The sequence below is a fragment of the Leiobunum rupestre genome, chromosome 1, assembly GCF_980474605.1.
Source record: "Leiobunum rupestre chromosome 1, qqLeiRupe1.1.hap1, whole genome shotgun sequence".
NCBI classification, from domain to species: Eukaryota; Metazoa; Arthropoda; class Arachnida; order Opiliones; family Sclerosomatidae; genus Leiobunum; species Leiobunum rupestre.
The window spans coordinates 73,846,736-73,866,232 of NC_143384.1; the positions used below are offsets into that span (position 1 = coordinate 73,846,736).

General features: G+C 37.5%; 1 protein-coding gene across 2 annotated transcripts in view; it reads right to left on the reverse strand.

Moving 5' to 3' along the window:
* Positions 1-3,491: 3,491 nt before the first annotated feature.
* LOC149966362 (organic cation transporter protein-like) overlaps positions 3,492-19,497 on the reverse strand; it is a 29,266-nt gene continuing 13,260 nt past the window's right edge. For both annotated transcript variants that reach the window (XM_090171607.1, XM_090171599.1), the window contains exons 5-12: positions 17,533-17,687; positions 13,504-13,672; positions 10,769-10,922; positions 6,498-6,583; positions 6,205-6,425; positions 5,111-5,292; positions 4,915-5,051; positions 3,492-4,570 (exon numbers count right to left, since the gene is read on the reverse strand). In XM_090171607.1, the coding sequence (XP_090027733.1) occupies positions 4,465-4,570; positions 4,915-5,051; positions 5,111-5,292; positions 6,205-6,425; positions 6,498-6,583; positions 10,769-10,922; positions 13,504-13,672; positions 17,533-17,687 (1,210 nt within the window). In that variant the 3' untranslated portion in view covers positions 3,492-4,464. The remainder of the gene's footprint in view (positions 4,571-4,914; positions 5,052-5,110; positions 5,293-6,204; positions 6,426-6,497; positions 6,584-10,768; positions 10,923-13,503; positions 13,673-17,532; positions 17,688-19,497) is intronic.

Below are 19,497 nucleotides of genomic sequence, written 5' to 3' on the forward strand. Positions count from 1 at the left end.
ATAATCATATAAATATCTAGTCTTACGTTGGGTAAAATTAGCCTGGAAAAACTACTTAAATTTCACTTGTTTAGGTAGGTCAGTGACCAAGAGAAGTTGCTCTGGAAGATTTTAGTTTGTTAAATTAAATTAGCCTTTCTTAATACGTTAATACATTTTTATAAGGATCTGTTGGGTTAATTAATATATCCAGCCATTTTATTGGCTGAACTTTCTAAGGGGCGGGGCTATAGGTACGTCCCGCCTTTTAGTAGGCGTTTTTTATATCATAGTAGAAAAGTTCTTTCGATAACTCCGTTTAGAACCGAAGTTGTTTATTTGCTCATTGTAACTTTTAATATATTTTGTATGAATTTGAAATCCCCATTTCATCTCGTATATTTGTAAATATTAGCGGGAGATAATTTAAAAAACAGTTTTGAAACTCTCCGTATTTTGTGACCTTTTGACCCCCCGTTAAACGTAACTAACTCTCTTTAAAATATATTCATTCTTTGGGTAAACAATATTAATACGACCAAGGCTTAAGTCAAAATTTCGTTCTTATATTTAATAAATTAAAAAAATACCCTAGAAAATTATATATAGTCTTTTAAATAAAATTGAACGTAATTTATTAGAGAAATACAACAACGTAAAAAAAATCGGAGTTTAAAATAAAAGCGGGAATTTGCTCAAAATTTCTAGATCTTCCGTCCTTAGTAAAATAAACAAGTATAATCAAAAACCAAAATAGTAAAAAGAATTATGCAAAAACGGTCACTACGATAATTTAAGATTTAATTTCGGGGTCTTGGCGACTTTAAAATTAACTTTCAAAAGAAACCGTCCTCTTAACGTGTACAAATCGTAGCTTGTAGAGAACGTCAGCTAAGCCTTGGCTTTAGCCAAGGCTTAGCGTTTATTTACAAAGGCCTAAGAGCGCAATTTCGTTACCCGTAAATTATTTTTTTTCGGCGAAAAAAGTTTTCTTAGGGTTTTAACCAATGCCCGATCAAATGCCCGATAGATGTCGACCGGTTAGTACCGGAAATATATACTTCCTTATAAAGAAATAACAAAAAACCTTCCTGTTTCTTTCCCTCCATAACTATAACTTTTTCCAATTATACGTCATTGTTGCTACTTGTGTATCCCGTCCCTAATAACAAAAAATGCGTTTTTGAAGTAGTCTAAGTAACAGGCGCAGTCGTAGCAGCCGACGGTTTCTGAAAATTCTTCCGCTAGTTTTTACAGAAAGAAACTGTATTTCAAGTTTTAGCGAAGGATTATTTCGGTTGCTATGACGACAGGGTGTGAAATTGGTAAACTCTTGTTGATTGGACGTCCGTATTTGTGACGTAAGAAAGGTTAGCCAATCCGAAGCCACGGGCAATTTAACGTCATCAATATCCCAATTTTCGATTGGCTGTGTTGGCATAACGTGATCTCTGTTCTAGTCATGACTTGTTGCGAATTGGCTCTCTGAAATGCGTAAGCTTTACCGTTAAATTACTTTAAATGACGTCACACGATCGTGACGCGTAATCCAATCAACAAGCGGATTTAACCTCGTTGCTTTCATAAAAATCAAAAATGGCGTCCATAAGAAATACAAAAAATGGTATTTTAAAAATTATAATAACATAGCTTTATTACTGAATGTAAATTCGAACAATATATATTAATCAGCTTCTTCTATACCATTATTCTCGAAATATTAGTCTATAATGAAAATTATATTAATGAAAAAAAATACTTTTTACTACTTTAGAATTACAAAAAACCATATAAAATTGTCTGGTGTTTTTTAGATAAAAAATGTTTTGTGTTCTTATCTGACGTCAGTATAGAAATAGTATACAAAAGGATGAAAACAAAACAAAAACTTAAAACTATTGAATAAAAATAAAAAGTTATCTTTATGTGTAAAAATTATTTACAATTTTGATTCTATCTCATATTTTATTATATTATATATATATTTTTTTGGGCAAACACATTAGGTAAAATCACTTGTACGTACGTTTCCGTAGAAAACCTTTCAATGAGACTTGTTTCACGTGGAATCTACATTTCCGTAGAAAACCTTTCAATGAGACTTGTTTCACGTGGAATCTACATTTCCGTAGAAAACCTTTCAATGAGACTTGTTTCACGTGGAATCTACATTTCCGTAGAAAACCTTTCAATGAGACTTGTTTCACGTGGAACCTACATTTCCATAAAAAATCTTCAATGAGACTTGTTTCACGTGGAACCTACATTTCCATAAAAAATCTTCAATGAGACTTGTTTCACGTGGAACCTACATTTCCATAAAAAATCTTCAATGAGACTTGTTTCACGTGGAACCTACATTTCCATAAAAAATCTTCAATGAGACTTGTTTCACGTGGAACCTACATTTCCATAAAAAATCTTCAATGAGACTTGTTTCACGTGGAACCTACATTTCCATAAAAAATCTTCAATGAGACTTGTTTCACGTGGAACCTACATTTCCATAAAAAATTTTCAATGAGACTTGTTTCACGTGGAACCTACATTTCCATAAAAAATCTTCAATGAGACTTGTTTCACGTGGAACCTAAATTTCCATAGAAAACGACACTTTTTACGCATACCCACTCTTGAGGATCGCCATGGTGAAACTGAATTAGGAGAGGTGTACTCCATTTTATCTGGACGAAGTGTACTCCGAGAATCGGATTTTTTCACGCGACAAACCTCAACAATAACTAGAGGGCACGATCGTAAACCTTTTGTGCCTCGTGTAAATACATGATATCGAAAACATCATTTCTCTAATAGAACAATATCCAACTGGAATTACCTTCCTCAAAAGACTGTGTCTTTAAAATAAAATAAAAATATTCCTGAACTATTTACGTCACCGCTCTGAGCGCTTATAAGCAGCCCCTGGCAGCTTTGGTGCAGTCATTAAAGGGAGTATAACCTTTTCAGGAATTTGGGGCTATACATAATTCGCTCCCCTTATTTTTCTAACCACGTGTCATGCGTAATGTGAAATATAGTGGTTTTTGAGGAATTATCCCACTAAAAGTATCCCCGGTTTGGTAGTGCTTTAATTTATCTTATCTACTAGAAGGCCTTTCGTGTACCTAAAGCCACGTACCTCATTATTAAGAAATTATATTTGAATAAATATCCAAACTATAATGAAAATAATTAATTGATAGCTCTGATATTGTTGTTTATATGTTAAAGAAGGGTGCATTTAAAAAAGAAACACTAAATATGAAACAACAAAGGTTTCAAGTGAGAAAACCTCTTCAGGGCGGGCACGCTTCCTTTAATAGAAGAATTGGGGGTTTCTATACTGTCGTTGTAGACTAGCGCCATCAGCGAGAAAAGAGAGAAGCTATGGCGCCCCCTACCAAACAAGGAGGGTTCTACTCCCTTTAAGAAGAAGACGACGAAATATGTTTAACATATTTAGAAACTTCTAATAAAAAACTATAAAAACATTATTATTAGAAAACCTTTAATCAAATTAACCTTACATGAAATGAATAGTACTAAAAATGGTTCTTAATTGAAAACCTTAGCACAACCAGGCTGACCCCAGGTCTTTTAATTGTGTCGTTTCAGTCAATAGGGAAAACAGTGGCTTAAGTTTAAACGTTTATTATAATTAAGTTAATGAAGATAATGGTCATCTGGGGCATTAAAATCGCTTAAAAGTTTCAAAGTGAGTAAACCAAGTAAAGGAAATAGTTATAAAAGCTCACAAAATTATTTATATTCCCATTGACAAATCTAACCCTTTAAATAACCTTGCTCTTCCAAGCAAGCTTAATACTTCATTCATAAGTATATTATATATTATGTTATATTATACTGGGTGTCCACTAAAAAAAAATAAATAAATAACTGAAAAATTAAACAAAATTGAATGACCTTCAACCATGTCTTCAAGGTCTTTCAAAAACTATCTCGAGAACCGTTTAGTTAACGGCTTTGGTTTCAATTAGAAAGTTATTGCTCGCCATATTATTAGTTCTAATAAATTTAATTTGACCAAATTTGACCAATCAGAAGCCGAGAAATTAGAGGTTAATGAATTCAGTGTTTGAATGCCTTACGTTACATTTTAATTGAAATGTTGAATAACCCTAGGAACTCCGTCGTTAAACGAGCTCAAGGATGTATCGTAGCCGACGGTGGCATATTTGAACCGTTGTAAACTATTCAGTATTTATTTGCTTTAGTCACTCGAACTAAAAATATGGCAAGCAATAACTTTCTAATTGGAACCAAATCCGTAAACCCAACGGTTCATTCAATTTAACACTCGTAAATCTCCCCCTGCACGAGGAATATTCCGTTGAAATTTGAAATTAATTATATATTAATATAACTTGAATAGAACTAACGAACATTTTGTGACCATTATGTGCAATAAAATAGCGGTCTATAGTAAATGTAAAAGAAAGGTTATTGTCTTCTTTAAAAACATTTTCAACATGTTTTAGGAAACTCGGTCAATGTTACGACAGTGTAGCCTCTCGTACTCGTTTCATCCTTCGAAAAACCGTCATTTTTTCTACCAGAATTCCTGAATTTCCTATGATATATAAAGAATTCGAAATTAAGCCACGAAACGTTGTAAAGACCTACACATAGGAGCAACAAACACAACACTGCCCACACAATTAGAACGCAACCCGTCAAAAGTCGTGCATTTTCTTGCGTATAGTTTTCATTGGCTAAACGCTTTAGCGCCTGCTGCCGTCGGAAGGGGAAAATTCGGAAATTGTCTTCTCCCCCCCCCCCTGCCCGTAAAACGCTCAGCGTAAAGGCTCGTCCACCGAAGTTTGTACACAACACTGGGTTAGCGTGTTTAAAGGCTAGCCGCGTTCTCCTGGTGTTTGTTGCTCCTAGCTAAGACGATCAAATGTCCCAACCAACCTAACAAGTTCTCCTTGCTCCAAGGTTTCCATCATGGCTTGACCTTTGGTCTCGGGCAAAGCGAGGACCGCGAGTCCGGTAGCTATGGACAGAGCTCCAAAAATGCCCATTGGTACCATGAAATGATTGTTAGCTCCCTGCAGTAAACGGATAAATTATGTCGGCCCTAAGTCGGAAGGACACCAGAAATACTGACCAGTTCTTTCATGAAAGGAGACAGCATTGATCCAAAGCGGGCGAAAATGGATGCCGAGGTCAAGCCAACGCTCCTGACCTCGGTTGGGAACAGTTCCGAAGAGTAGATGTACGAACCGTTGAAACAGGCCGAAATTAAGGACATGGCCACTGTGGCCAAGGTTATCCTCAGCCACAAAAGGTCTGTCAAGATACCAAAAGACATGGTCGGATTAACATGGGAAAATCCCCCCATAACGATTTTGATGAAATTTTGCACAAATGCTTTATGCATCAATGTAAGAATTCGTGTAAAGTTTTAGAACTGACGAAAAAAATTCAAGATATACAGGTTCGAATAATTTTACCATCGTTCCATAGATAATACATGTAATTGGCATTGACAGTGGATTTAATTATGTATATCCAAAAGTGACATAATTACCAAAAGTATGTCAATCGGACCTATATCATAATGAATGTTACGAGCGAAATACAAGTTTGAAGGAAAGTATGCCTTGGGGAGGGAAGGAAGTTAAAACAAACAAATAACGCCTCCTAGTGATGAACGGCAGAATTAAGTAGCACTGATTAAAGCTACTGTATTCTTTGATTTTTCATCGTTCTGTGGAGACGCTATCGCCATCTACTTACGATATAATACCAGAGACTAAAAAAAGAGCCAGAAAGGGCGACAATAATAGTCTTTTATGTGGTCGATCTCGAGTCGAGCATTCATTAAACCTTTAGCATACGAAAGTACAGGGATTGTCACACTTTTGGTAAGTAGCACTGGTCAGAGTTAGTGTATTTTTTGATTTTTCGTCATTCTGTGGAGATGCTATCGCCATCTACCTACGATATAATACCATAGATCCAGAAAGGCGTCAATAAAGTCTTTTATTGTTCCCATTTTCCCATTGAAAATTAAATTACTCGCCCCTCTCTTGAAAAACAACTTGACAGTTCTAAAACTTTGCACGAATTCTTACATTGATGCATAAATCATCTGTGCAAAATTTCATCAAAATCGTTATGGGGGGATTTTCCCATGTTAATCCGACCATGTCCTTAAAGAAATTTCGGAAGTAGATTATCAATTATTGGTAAGCATACCGGCTCTGTTAGCGATGGGGACGATGCCGAGTGACGCTATTCCAGCCAGGATCATTCCGCCGGATAAAGTAGGTCTTCGTCCCCAATATTTCAAGGTGAAGATGGCCCCTAAGTTGGATGGGATCTGGCAAGCTCCGAAGATAGCGAAATTGATGAAGAGGTTTCCGCCGATGTCACCCGCGTTGAAGGACAGCCCGTAAAAGACGAAAGCAACGACGAACCTATCAAAGGGATTAATCCGTCAATTATGATTGGGTTCGTTGATTGTTTATGCTAGTTCTAGCTAGATTTACCATTGTAAGAATAATATCAAAGCGTTCTTTCGCATGGTTGGCTTTTTCATAATCTGTACCAAAGCAATGCCTTTACCAGTTTGCTTCTACAACGAAATAAGTTGATTTCATATTATACGGAATATCTGATCAGTGATGGCGGAATAGGAGGGGGGGGGCAAGGGTTCATTGGGTCCCACAACAAAAGTAGGGGGTTGCAAAGCATATATTTGTACACCCCAAAAATGTTATATATATATACATTTTAGGGGTGTGCAAAATATTTAATCAGACCGAATAATTCGATCGAATACCAAATCGAATATTCGATTCGTCGAATCGGAAAGCGCTGGGAAAAGTTCGCGAATAATCGAATTTTTTTATTAAATAGTCGAATATTCGAAAAGATAGGGAAAAAGTATTTGGTATTTTCAAATAGTTTGCAAACTGGTCGAATAACCGCGGGTCTTTTTCTAATTTGTTGAAGTTCAAGGCCATCCCAGGAGAGCAGGGCCGTGCTTAGAGGTCTTGCGGCCCCGGGCGAAATGCATGGGCGAAACTGAGTGTAGCGGCCCTCCGGTATATACATCCCTATGGTAAGATTTTAGCGGCCCTGGGCGACAGCCTGGCTCGCCACCCCCTAAGCACGGCCCTGCGGGAGAGCGTAGTGAAATTTCCGAACTAGTGCTTATTTCTGGCACCTCTCTTTAGGCCGCAGCGCCAAGGACCATATAAAGAGTACCTTGCACGTCCATTATTCATACCGTTTGTATTAAAACTTCTTAGCGAAAGGCAGAAGCTGTGTATTCTAGCGCGTATTGGCTAGATTATTCGCGTGTTCTTTGTTATGGAATTTTCTAGAATAGCAAAGTAAAACTAAAACGTAAACCCAGTTCAAAACAAAACTAATAACTGGGAGAAAGGTTGAAGTAAGTAACTTTATGGATTTTTCTGTTTAGAATTTTTGAGTTCACTAAATTAATAATTATTGATTTAAAATTAATATAAATGCAATTTTTTAATTTGTAACATAAGATCTGCTCCCTCACGTTTGAAATATATTTAAAAACTTGAAATTTTAATTAAGTGTTTGCAAACTATGAAGTATGTAGCAGGTCCTTTGACTTTAATTGTAGTTAGTAGTTACTAAAGGTTAAAAGTCGCTAGAAGACTTGGTCCTGGAGTGGTACCCCCAAAAGAAAACCTTCCACCGCCGCTGTTTCTGATGCTACTACTGAAAGTGAAAATATGATATCTGTTTTTATCTACGAAGCTAAAACAATTCGCATATTACATACAGGGAAACAAACATTTAGAAACCACCATCGAGTATAAAATTTTAATTTCGTATTTCTACACTAGATGACGCATGGAACAAACTAACGCTAGGGACGGTTCTCAGCCGTACATTTTACCTTACCTCCTCTGAAAAGCGTTCGTTGACAACCCTTCCCCGCGTTTTTTCCCCCTGACCAAAATTTGGTGATTCGAAAAGGAAACTGTTACGATCATAACGCCACCTACAATTGCCTTTCGTAAGCTATATATGGGAACGTGGCCTAAAAGTTCGTCTGCTATGCGAAGCTTAACAGGCTTTGTCCATCGTGTTGTTTTAAGCCTGGTCTTTGTTAGAATGTTTTAAGAAATTGTACTCGTTTACTTCAAATCGTTAATTTTATAATCTATAATTTCGTTATTTCAAATTAAGAAATTGGTAATATGGTTAGACCCAAGATATGTGTGTATAGTGGCTGCAGAAGTGATAATCGTCAATCGCATAAAGAGTACATGAAAGTTAGTTTGTTCCATGGATGACGCCAGCGTGTATATTTTGGCGCTAAATTTGAAAAAAAAAATTAATTTATTATATAATTATAATGATTTAGGTGCTATTTCAAGCTGAAAGTTTATATAAAATATTTTAGAAAATATAGTTATACAAAATTTCAGCTTTCAAATAACCACAATTTAAATTAGACTTTCACGGGTCTTATAATTTTTGATATTTCTGATTGTGAACTGCTGGCGCCATCTAGTAACAAGTAGATTATTAAAAATTTACACACAATGGCGGTACCCCTGTAAAAGGGTCTTCTCCCATCTAAAGTTTAACGATCGATGACATAGCCCTAAGGTGGTGCCTTGGGTATTAGCCTAGCTAATTTTATTATTTATTATTATTATTATCGCGACCTTCCTAATTTTGATGTCGACCTACAAAATGTGTATCTCTAAAATATACTAAAATATATAATAATAATAACTAGGTAAACAGGCAGATCTTTACCCTGTACCATGAATAGCCATTGTAGACTGGGTTGCCAGATTCCAAGATCTAGATGATTGTATAGAATTTGGATTTGGATCGTACTAGATTTAGAAGGATCGTACGGCGGAAAATAAATCGGCAACTTCACATTTCGGCTGAAAACAAATCAATAATAATAATAATAATAATCATCAGCTAGGCTAATACCCTTGGCACCACCTTAGGCCCAAGTCATCTAGCGACTTATTATGCATTTTAAACAGGTGGCCGGGTTACATTGCGTAGGAGGGTGGTGGCAAGCCCTACATGCCACGTTAGCCAACAGCTACACTAACTATTACAGTTAACCTCTACAAGTTTTTATGCCCAAAAGATATTTAAATAAGAAACAGTTTGGAATCTGGGAGATAACCTTTGCAATATGTAGAAATATATTAAAGTGTTGGTTGCACGAAAAATCGATAGTAATTAAATCGAACGAATGAGGGCTTATTTTGAAGCCTTGTGAGTTATCTTTCCAAAAATATCAATGTCGAAACCAATTTCCAAGCCTAAGTGTACTAATTTTGGGTCCGAAACTGACCTTTTTCGCTCCCCAAAATCCAGATATTTTGCGTGAATTTTTCAAGCTGTAGTTTTATTCCTCAAGTAGACGGAACTGAATTGGAGGGATTCTGTTTACTTTCAAAAGTTTTCAAACCCGAGATTTTTAATCATGTTAGTAAGCTTATTATCGAAATAAAATATATTATTTTTACGCGCGCGCTTCGCGACGCGTGCGACCCGACGTTTTTAAGCGCGAAGAACCTTCGGTTTCATATCATTTTTCTACTACGTAGCCGTCAATTACTACTGCGTAGGATTTTTCCTCCGTGTTAAATCAACCAGCTTTTAATCCCAGATGAAAAGAAATGTATTACAGACAATTTGCCAATGATACGTTTAACTTTTTCTGACGTCACGGGTGCCGAAAATAATTTTAGAAGTCTGGAAATTCGCCGTAAAACTCGATTTCCACCATTTTGACTTCTTTATATAATAAATAAAAGACCGCTTAACCGATTTTGATTAAATTTTCTGTACTTGCTATAAAATGTTTCCTCTTTCTAATGAATTATTAATTATCCATATCTAAAATTTCGTGCAACTAACAATTTAAGGTTTTCGATCTGAATATAACAGTTTTTACACGGATCGTACTTTGGATCGAATTGTATCGTAAGTTAGTATTTTGGCCGTAAGATCCAGCCTTCGGGTCGTATATCATACCGAGGGTTCAATTATCGTACAAATACGATCTGCATCGTACATCTGGCAACTCTGATTGTAGAACCATGCCAGACAATTTCAACGCGTCTCCGTGAGCAGCCAGAAAATTGGAATTTACAAAAAATGGGTTGACATCGGGTATTTTTCGCGCGTGAAGCGGCATGATGACATCACATCTCTCACTCTTCGACGTCAAGAACGAAAAATACCTGCTGTTGGTTTGCCAACCTCCATACAACGCAATTAAGTTATCAGCTAGGCCACACCCTAGGCCCAAATCATCTAGCGACTTTTAATACGTTTATCCCAGGTGGCCGTGTTACAATGCGTAGGAGTTTGGTGACAAGGCCTTCATGCCACGCGAGCCAACAGCTCCCTACACTCACTTTCACCTTTAACCTCTACAAGCTTTTATGGAACCCCCCTTAACTCAACGCGGAAAGATTTGTGCCGAGTTTTCACCCAGTGCAAACAAACTGGGATCGAACTCGGCTCCTCTTGCTGCGAGGCCAACCCACAGAACCTCTTTCTCTAGATTATTGAGGCATGATTCATAAAATCCTAACCAGTAACCAAAATAAGCACGAGCTTAGAGCACCAAGTAAAGAAGTATTATATATATATATATCTCTAAATATATGTATGCTAAGGACCTTGGCAAAACCTGGCGTGCGTTATATTACAAATATAATTCATGATGAAATGGGATATGTAATGATAGTAACTATCCTGGCCACATTCACAAAAATGTTACTTTATTTTTGGCAATCTTGGAAGCCAGTAGCTTGACGGTCTCTTCAGGGTCCTTGAGAGGCAGTCCATTCCAGGACGCCGCTTTTGCAAGTACTTTAGCGGCTTCGTCCAATTTTCCGTTGGCTATTAGCCATCGAGGTGACTCTGGTGCTATTCTATATTATATGGTTGATTTTGTAAAACGTTTTTAGCGGTTAGATATGGCAAATTGGACTTGTTAATTCAGGGACGTTTGGACTTCCGTAAAACGTAAAACACACCGCTTCCGATCACGCTCACATATGGATCAATTTACAATTTTTAAGGGGCAAAGACGACTTTAAAGGGGTAATATTCATCCGAGTTAACGTGGTGATGGCGTTATTTGTTAGTAGATGGCGATCTGATAGCAAAATGACGTCATAATTTTGATTTTCAACGATTGGTTGAAAGTTTTCAGTTTTCAGTGGAGAACGGTTTTGTCGAGATTTAAAATACCAAATTCTCTTCCCTGATTGGATAGTTTAAAATCGTATTATAGTGCCATCTATGGCGGAGTGTTAACTTCTGTTAAAATTAATTGTTAATTTAAATTACAAAAATTATATATTTTTAATAAGAATTTAAAGTACTATAATTTAGTAATTAATTAATAACTTTTTAAAAAGTTTATTTTTCATACACTTTATAGTGTCGCCATCTATCTCAAACATTATTAAATAGGAAAGGTACCTCGGGTGGATTTTACCCCTTTTTGCATATTTCCCTGAAGGCAATATGTGAATGCGTCTATACAAAATGCGTAACTCACTCTGCCATGTTTAAAAATGGCCGCTCCAAGTCATAAATTATCGCTGGGTGAGTTCAAAGATAGAATAGAACTCCGTACCCTAGATTCGAATTCAGAGAGCTTTCCCATTGACGGTTTTGTAACGAAGCGTTTATCCACTTCCGACACGTTACCTCCGAAAAATAGAGCTTCATCGGTTGGCTTTCTATACACTCTTTTTAGAAACGTTTACTGGGCGCCGCCATTATCGTACAGACAACCAACTAGCAAGACCTCTACCGCAGAAATTTCATGCCCCCAAAACCGTTTTTTTTCATCACCCTCCCCGTACTCTGTAAAGTAATGGCGGTCGATTGGGAAGGCGCGTTTAAGAGTCTATAGTTGGTTAATGGTTACCATAGTAAAAATGGAGCAAATTTTGTTCGGAGTTCCGGCAGGAAGTGGGTAAACGCTTTTGACTGCGCACCAGGCAGTTATTACGAATCTAGGTTACGAGGTCTATACTGTCTTTAGTGAGTTACGTCAATTTTCCCCGATAGAGGGATAGAAATAGAGTTGTTAATTTTCCGGAAAAATTAAATAAGAAAAATTTCCGGAATATTTTCCGAAAATCGGAAAAAAAATTTGACATATATTAATTTTTAAGGATTTTTATTCTAGACTAGTTTAGAGGTTTATTTTTCTGGGGTAGGTACATTTGTTCGAATTTCAATCGTCCGAACGGTGGAACAAATGTTCGAATTTCATTCGTCCGAACCGCCGAAATAACAAATGTTTAAATTGTTCGAATTGGAAAACTTGTTTGTTTCATTCGTCCGAATCGGTAGCATCACTTGTCCGAATTCTGTCGCTAAATTAGTATTTCTTAATGCTGTTTTTTTTTGTCCGGATTTTTTTTAGTGCAAGAATTTAAAAATAAAAAACTACACTGTAAATATCGTTGTTTGTTCAAGTTATTTTTCTTAATTGCTGCTATATCTATATATTGTATATTTTACTTCATATTCGTATTAATATCGATCAATGTTGTGGATATTTTAGGTTAGGTTAGGACAAACGATTATTCGAACAAATGAAATTCGCCAGTAAAGTGAACATAAATTGAACGACTAATCACCAACAAAAGTTGTGATCAATTTTTCGGGCAAATGAAATACGTTTTCGGACATACGATCCTGTTTTCCGGCATTCGGACAAATGATCATTCGGACATTTGTACCCAAATCGTTTCACCAGGTAGTTTTTTTTCCGACATATTAAGGCTTCGAAAAAACCTGACGTTCTATTTACAAGTGAAAAGTTTCCATTAATTCAACAAGCAACTTGAAGGCTTGTACCACCGTTCGGACGAATGAAATTTGAACAAATGTACCCAAATCATTTTAATTTTTGGATTCAACAAAATGAGGCAAGATTGCGGCGAAATTTAATTTGTCAAACAATATTAGGTTAATCATGGAATTAAAACCTTTTTTTCTTTTTTTCGGAAAAATACGGAAAATTTTCCGACTCACAACTCTAGATAGAAATAAGACTTTTACGATCGTTAAACAAATTCAATGAAGTCGAAAAGTCCATACACAGGGTTCGTACAAAATTTCCGGAATTAAATTCCCTGACATTTCCAGGTTTTACCCGACTAAATTGCCAAATTTCCCTGACCATTTTTGTAGAATAAATGTATGTTTTGAGGTATAATCTTAAAAAATGTTAATTATGTATTTTTAATACATTATTCAAAAATTTATTTGCCGGATTTGCTTTTGGGATCATTTTAAAATGCCCTTACTATTTCGGACCATTTTAAATTTCCCTGACTATTCCCTGGAACCATTTTCAAATTCCCTGACTTTTCCCTGACCTTTTGGAAACATTTTCAAATTCCCTGACAGGTTTTCCAGATATTCCAGGTCGTGTACGAACCCTGATACATTAATTAGTCCAAGACGGCAGAAACTAGTACTCACAGTAAGACCAAAAAGACTAAAAATATTGGAGCCGTGATGGTTAGTTGCAGTTGGAACCAGTCTCTGAGCAGATAGGCGATGCCGGGTAGGCTCATGTAGCCCAAGACGAAACCTATTTTGCCCATCGTACCAGCTATGGGCCGTTGCTTGTTCCCGTAGACTTCCATGGCTTTTTAAAGAATCAGGAAGGTCAGTCGTAACAGAATAAAATTTGAAATTAAACATGCAAAATATTCAATTGGAGCTTCAATAAGTCATCCTCCCAGGAAATCGCCCAGAAGTAATATTTCCGAGAGCCAGGACCCGCAAGGTATTGTTTATGTCGAGGGGTCGGACATTCCCAAAAAAAGCGTACGGAATTTCGAAATCTCTGGGATTTCGCGATTTCGTCAAAGATTTCGCGATTTCGTCGGAGATTTCGCGATTTCATCAGAGATTTTGCGATTTCATCAGAGATTTCGCGATTTCGTCGGAGATTTCGCGGTTTCGACGGAGATTTCGCGATTTCGTCAGAGATATTGCGATTTCATCAGATTTCACGACTTCGTCAGAGATTTTGCGATTTCGTCAGAGATTTCGCGATTTCGTCGGAGATTTCGCGATTTCGTCGGAGATTTCACGACTTCGTCAGAGATTTTGCGATTTCATCAGAGATTTCGCGATTTCGTCGGAGATTTCGCGGTTTCGACGGAGATTTCGCGATTTCGTCAGAGATATTGCGATTTCATCAGATTTCACGACTTCGTCAGAGATTTTGCGATTTCGTCAGAGATTTCGCGATTTCATCAGATTTCGCGATTTTATTAGAGATTTCTCGATTTCATAAGATTTCGCGACTTCGTCAGAGATTTCGCGATTTCGTCAAAGATTTTGGGATTTCATCAGATTTCGCGATTTCGTCAAAAATTTTGGGATTTCATCATATTTCGCGATTTCGTCTGAGATTTCGCGACTTCGTCAGAGATTTTGCGATTTCGTCAAAGATTTTGGGATTTCATAAGATTTTGCGATTTCGTCTGAGATTTTGAAATTTGGTCAGAGATTTTGCGATTTCGTCAGGGATTTCGCGATTTCGTCGGAGATTTCTTGAGAAATGTACGGGATTTTGTACAAATGTCCGACCTCTCGGTTTATGTAGTGCTTGTTGAAATAATGGAAACTGTTCACCTGTAAACAGAACTTCGTGTTTTTGCTTAGCCTTAATACGTCAAAAAAGCTACCTGGTTAAAAGCGAACGCTTGTTGCTGCCGTAAAGGTGAAATATTTCCGTTTCTTGAACAAGCACCATATAAACAGTGACTTGCAGATCCTGGATCTCAGAAATATTACTTCTTGGCGATTTCCTTGGAGGATGATTTATTGAAGCGTCTATAGAAGCGAATTTACAACACTGCGTGCATTACTTCGTCTAACCCGGCCACCTGAATTAATGGCTTCAAAAGTCGCTTGATGACTTAGGACTAAATTGGTGCCTTGGTTATTAGCCTAGCTGATTATTATAATATAGAACTCCATACCTTAGATTCGAATTTAAAGAGCTTTGTTTTATTGACGGTTTTGTAACGTAGCGATTACCCACTACCGGCGCGTGACCTCTGTAGGGCGCTAGCCATAAGTAGTTACCATGGTAACAATGGAGCAAATTATTTCGGAGTTCCGGCAGGAAGTGGGTAAACGCTATAGGCGCTTCAATAAAACATCTTCAAGGAAATTGCCAAGAAGTATAATGTTTCTGAGATCCAAGACCTGCAAGTTACTGTTTATATACTGCTTGTTGAAATAATGGAAACTTTTCACCTGTACGGTGTGCAACAAGTGTTTCCTTTTCACCGGGTAGTTTTTTTTCGACATATTAAGGCTTTGAAAAAACATGACGTCCTATTTACAGGTGAAAAGATTCCATTAATTCAACAAGCACTAAATAGCAGTAACTTGAAGGCTCTCGGAAATACGACTTCTTGGTGATTACCTTGAAAATGTTTTATTTAAGAGACTATTGACGTAGGAACGGGGGGGGGGGGGTACAGGGGTACGATGTACCCTACTTGAAATTGGAAAGGGGCGCCAAATTGTTTTAGGAAGGGCGCAAAAAGCCTGCCGATGGGGGGCGCGCCAAATTTAGCATCCAAGCTGTACCACCCTTAATCCAAAACGTTCCTACGCGCCTGCGCGAGCCAGTGATTTCGAATCTAGGTAAGCAGATGATTTGTGTTTTATCGGCTGCTTAGTAGACGGCAATCCCGCATTTTATAGGTCTATTTAAACTGAAACGTCTAAAAGGCGCTTTAATTAAACATCGTAAAAGAATTCGCCAATAAATAATATATCCGAGAGCCAGAACCTGCAAGTTACTGTTTATTTAGTGCTTGTTGAATTAATGGAAACTTTTTATCTGTAAACGGAACGTCGTGTTTTTGCTAAGCCTAATTACGTCAAAAAAGCTACCTGGTTAAAAGGGAACACTTTTCGTACCGTACAGGTGAAAAGATTCCATTATTTCACAACAAGCACTATTCACGCATTCACATATTGCCTACAGGGAAATATGCAAAAAGGGGCGAAATCCACCCGAGGTACCTTCCTATTTAATAATGTTTGAGGTAGATGGCGACACTATTAAGTTTATGAAAAATAAATTTTTTAAAAAGTTATTAATTAATTACTAAATTATAGTACTTTAAATTCTTATTAAAAATATATAATTTTTGTAATTTAAATTAACAATTAATTTTAACAGAAGTTAACACTCCGCCATAGATGGCACTATAATACGATTTTCAACTATCCAATCAGGGAAGAGAATTTGGTATTTTAAATCTCGACAAAACCGTTCTCCACTTAAAACTTAAGACTTTCAACCAATCGTTGAAAATCAAAATTATGACGTCATGTTGCTATCAGAGTGCCATCTACTAACAAATAACGCCATCACCACGTTACCTCGGATGAATTTTACCCCTTTAAAGTCATCTTTGCCCGTTAAATATTGTAAATCGATCTATATGAACAGTAATTTCCAGGTCCTGGCTCGCGGAAATAATACTTTTCTATTTCCTTGAAAATGTTTTATTTACGCGCCTATTGTTTTTTTAAAAAATAATGTTATGGGCAGGGTTGGACATAAGGCACTAGTCACGGCATTTGACTACTAAAATAAATGCTCTGACTACTAAAATTATAAAAATTAATCGAAATCTGGGGGTTCACTAGTCAAATTTGACTAGTGAAAAATGTACCTAAATATTCATAAATAATGGCCAATATGGTGTTCCATAAATTCAGCATTTATCAATCCCATTTTATTTAAAAAAATCACATCATGTAACTCAAATGATAATAAACACCTATTTTAATTCTGACGGGTGAAGCAAAATGTTGACTGTCCTTCTTGTTTTTATATCCCCTTTTTTACCCCCACTAGTCAGTCGCTATTAAATTAAATTAAGGTAGGAGGCTCACTAGTCAGGCTGGCTACTAAAATAAACATCCTTATGTCCAGCCCTGGTTATGGGTGTATTTGCCCGGAAGCGGAAGCTTGCGAAGGTTCATGGTTCAAGGGTGTTTCGAAATGTTATGCAAAAAAATTAAGGAGTCGTAGGGGATGAAAGTATGCCTGTTTTTCCCCATTTTCCTACGATGAGTGAAAAGAGCGCCAGAGAGCTTCAAAGTGTGGCCTACTAGCCCCTGGAAGTAGGCTGCAACAAGCGCACAACCAAGCAGCAGGGACTTTAAATACCGTTTAAGTTCACTTTTTAACACTGGTTACCTCGATTTGTGTACAAAGTCCTTTTTCACCTATCACACAAACCCAAACCTTAATGTTCGCGTTTCCCTGCTGCTTGGTTTGGCGCTGTTTGCAGCCTACTTCCCGGGGCTAGTAGGCCACACTTTGGAGCTCTCTGGCGCTCTTTTAACTAATCGTAGGAAAATGGGAAAAAACAGGCATACTTCTCAACTCACCCCTACAACTCCCAAATTTTTGCATCACCCTTTGAAACACCCGGTGTAGTGAGATCTGGTGTTGCTTACTTAAAATGTAGGAAGCGTTCATGACGCCTGTGCGTCCAAAGGCCACCAAGAATCGGGTGAGCGCGAAGAGGGCGTAGTTCGGGGCGAAGGCATTCGCCGTCGCCGCTATGACGAAGGTCAGTCCGGAGAATATCAGGATAGGACGCCGTCCCCATCTGAAGAAACGAGGATATATTTACATCTAGGAATATGAAAACTCGGTACCCTGGAATAGAAAAGTGTGTTCTCCCTCTCTCTACGGCAACGCAGCGCGAGCCAGAATCGCGCACATTCGAGTTTAGCGCCACCTTTAGTTCTGCTAGTTTTCGAATATTAAAATTCATTGTCTATTCCTACTAAAAACACGGGACTAGAAATTAGCAAATAGAAAAACTAGCAGACGAAAAGCCGATTAAAAGTGTAAAGGTTCTACGATAGATGGCGATACTTGTTATGTCCGTGAATTATTTACTGCCCCGCCTAAAACGGGAGATGACCACTCCAGGTTTACTTGAATCCTCCTAGTTTACATCTGAACCAAAATTAAGGCCGTCGTCCCCATGAGAGCCGTTATTGCTGGAGACATGCGTGGGCCAAGCAATGTGTACTATCTTTCCCCTCAATGAGCCTAATAACCCTAGTCAAGAATCCATAACGCTACTTGGAATGAATATATCTTCATACCCCCTGTGGTATATTGTGGCGGAACATTATGGGTTGAGCCAAAAACGCTTATACCACCTTAAATGACGTCAAATTGGGTGACGTGAAAGCTCTAGCATTTGATTCGTTATTAAAAATATACAGATTTTTGTTAGTCGTCTGCTAGTTTTTATCTTCGGGAAAAAATGGCAGAACCCATCGGCAATTTCGGCATAGTTTATTTACATGTTTTTCCGGTATTAGAATCCGCGATAGATGAGTCATTAAAAGCAATTCATGATTTGGAGTGAAGCAAATTGCTATAAAAATCCTGTTAGTTATCATAACATCCCACAAATTAAATTTAATCCTTTCATGATAGGATTTCAAACATGTTTTCCATAGTGTTTGGCACAAAAGTGTTAAAACCATTGGGTCTTTTCCTTGTATGAACTCAACACGGTCTTTAAACCGGCGCAGAGGGATTATTAAAAATGCCGTTCTCTAAAATATGTTGATTTCCGAAACAACTGCTTTCAACCGTTTTTTAAGTTCTTTTATAACTTTTTTTCTTATTAATATTTCGGTCTTTCAGAACTTTATAACATTATAATCAACTCTACCAAAGGCCATATTAATTAGCGTATCTCCAATGACCTTGAGCAAGCAGACGACAGAGCAAACGACACATTAGTCACGTGGTTTTATGAGAGGAGGAGCCGTAGGTGGTTTTTTTTTCCGCTTGTCCGAGGACAAAAAGTGTAAACTTTTTACCCTAAAACGTTTTATTCGCCTGTTCTCGGGGTAAGATTTACCCTGTCCCGAATTTTGTATTAGGGTTACACTTTTTACTCCTCCTCGAAAGGAGGTGTAGAGGAAGTAATCTAGCTTTGTCGTCTGCTTAAATTTCGTTTCACGAAAACATGACGGGAAACTTTTTATAAATAACCTTTAACCTCTAACTACTCCCTTCTTACTCGAACTCGTTTTTTTCGTCAAGACAGAATTGAAGTAAAATGACGTCATAGGGCTACACTTTTTAACCTTCTCGAAAAACCCAGAACAGGCGAAACAAACCCACCTATTCATTCCAACTTCCAAGTAGCGTTATGGATTCCTGCCCTAGTCAGTAGCGTAACTAGGAACTCACTGGCCCCCCGCGAAAAACGACTCGGGGCCCTTTTAAATAGTACCGATTTTAACCATAAACGTTTGGGGGCCCCCTAGATCATGCCCCCCCCCCGCGACGCGGGGTCTGCGGGGGCGCTATTTACGCCACTGGCCCTAGTCAATAGTAGGTGGTTTCTTTTCGCCTGTTCTCGGACTAAAAGTGTAATAATTTTA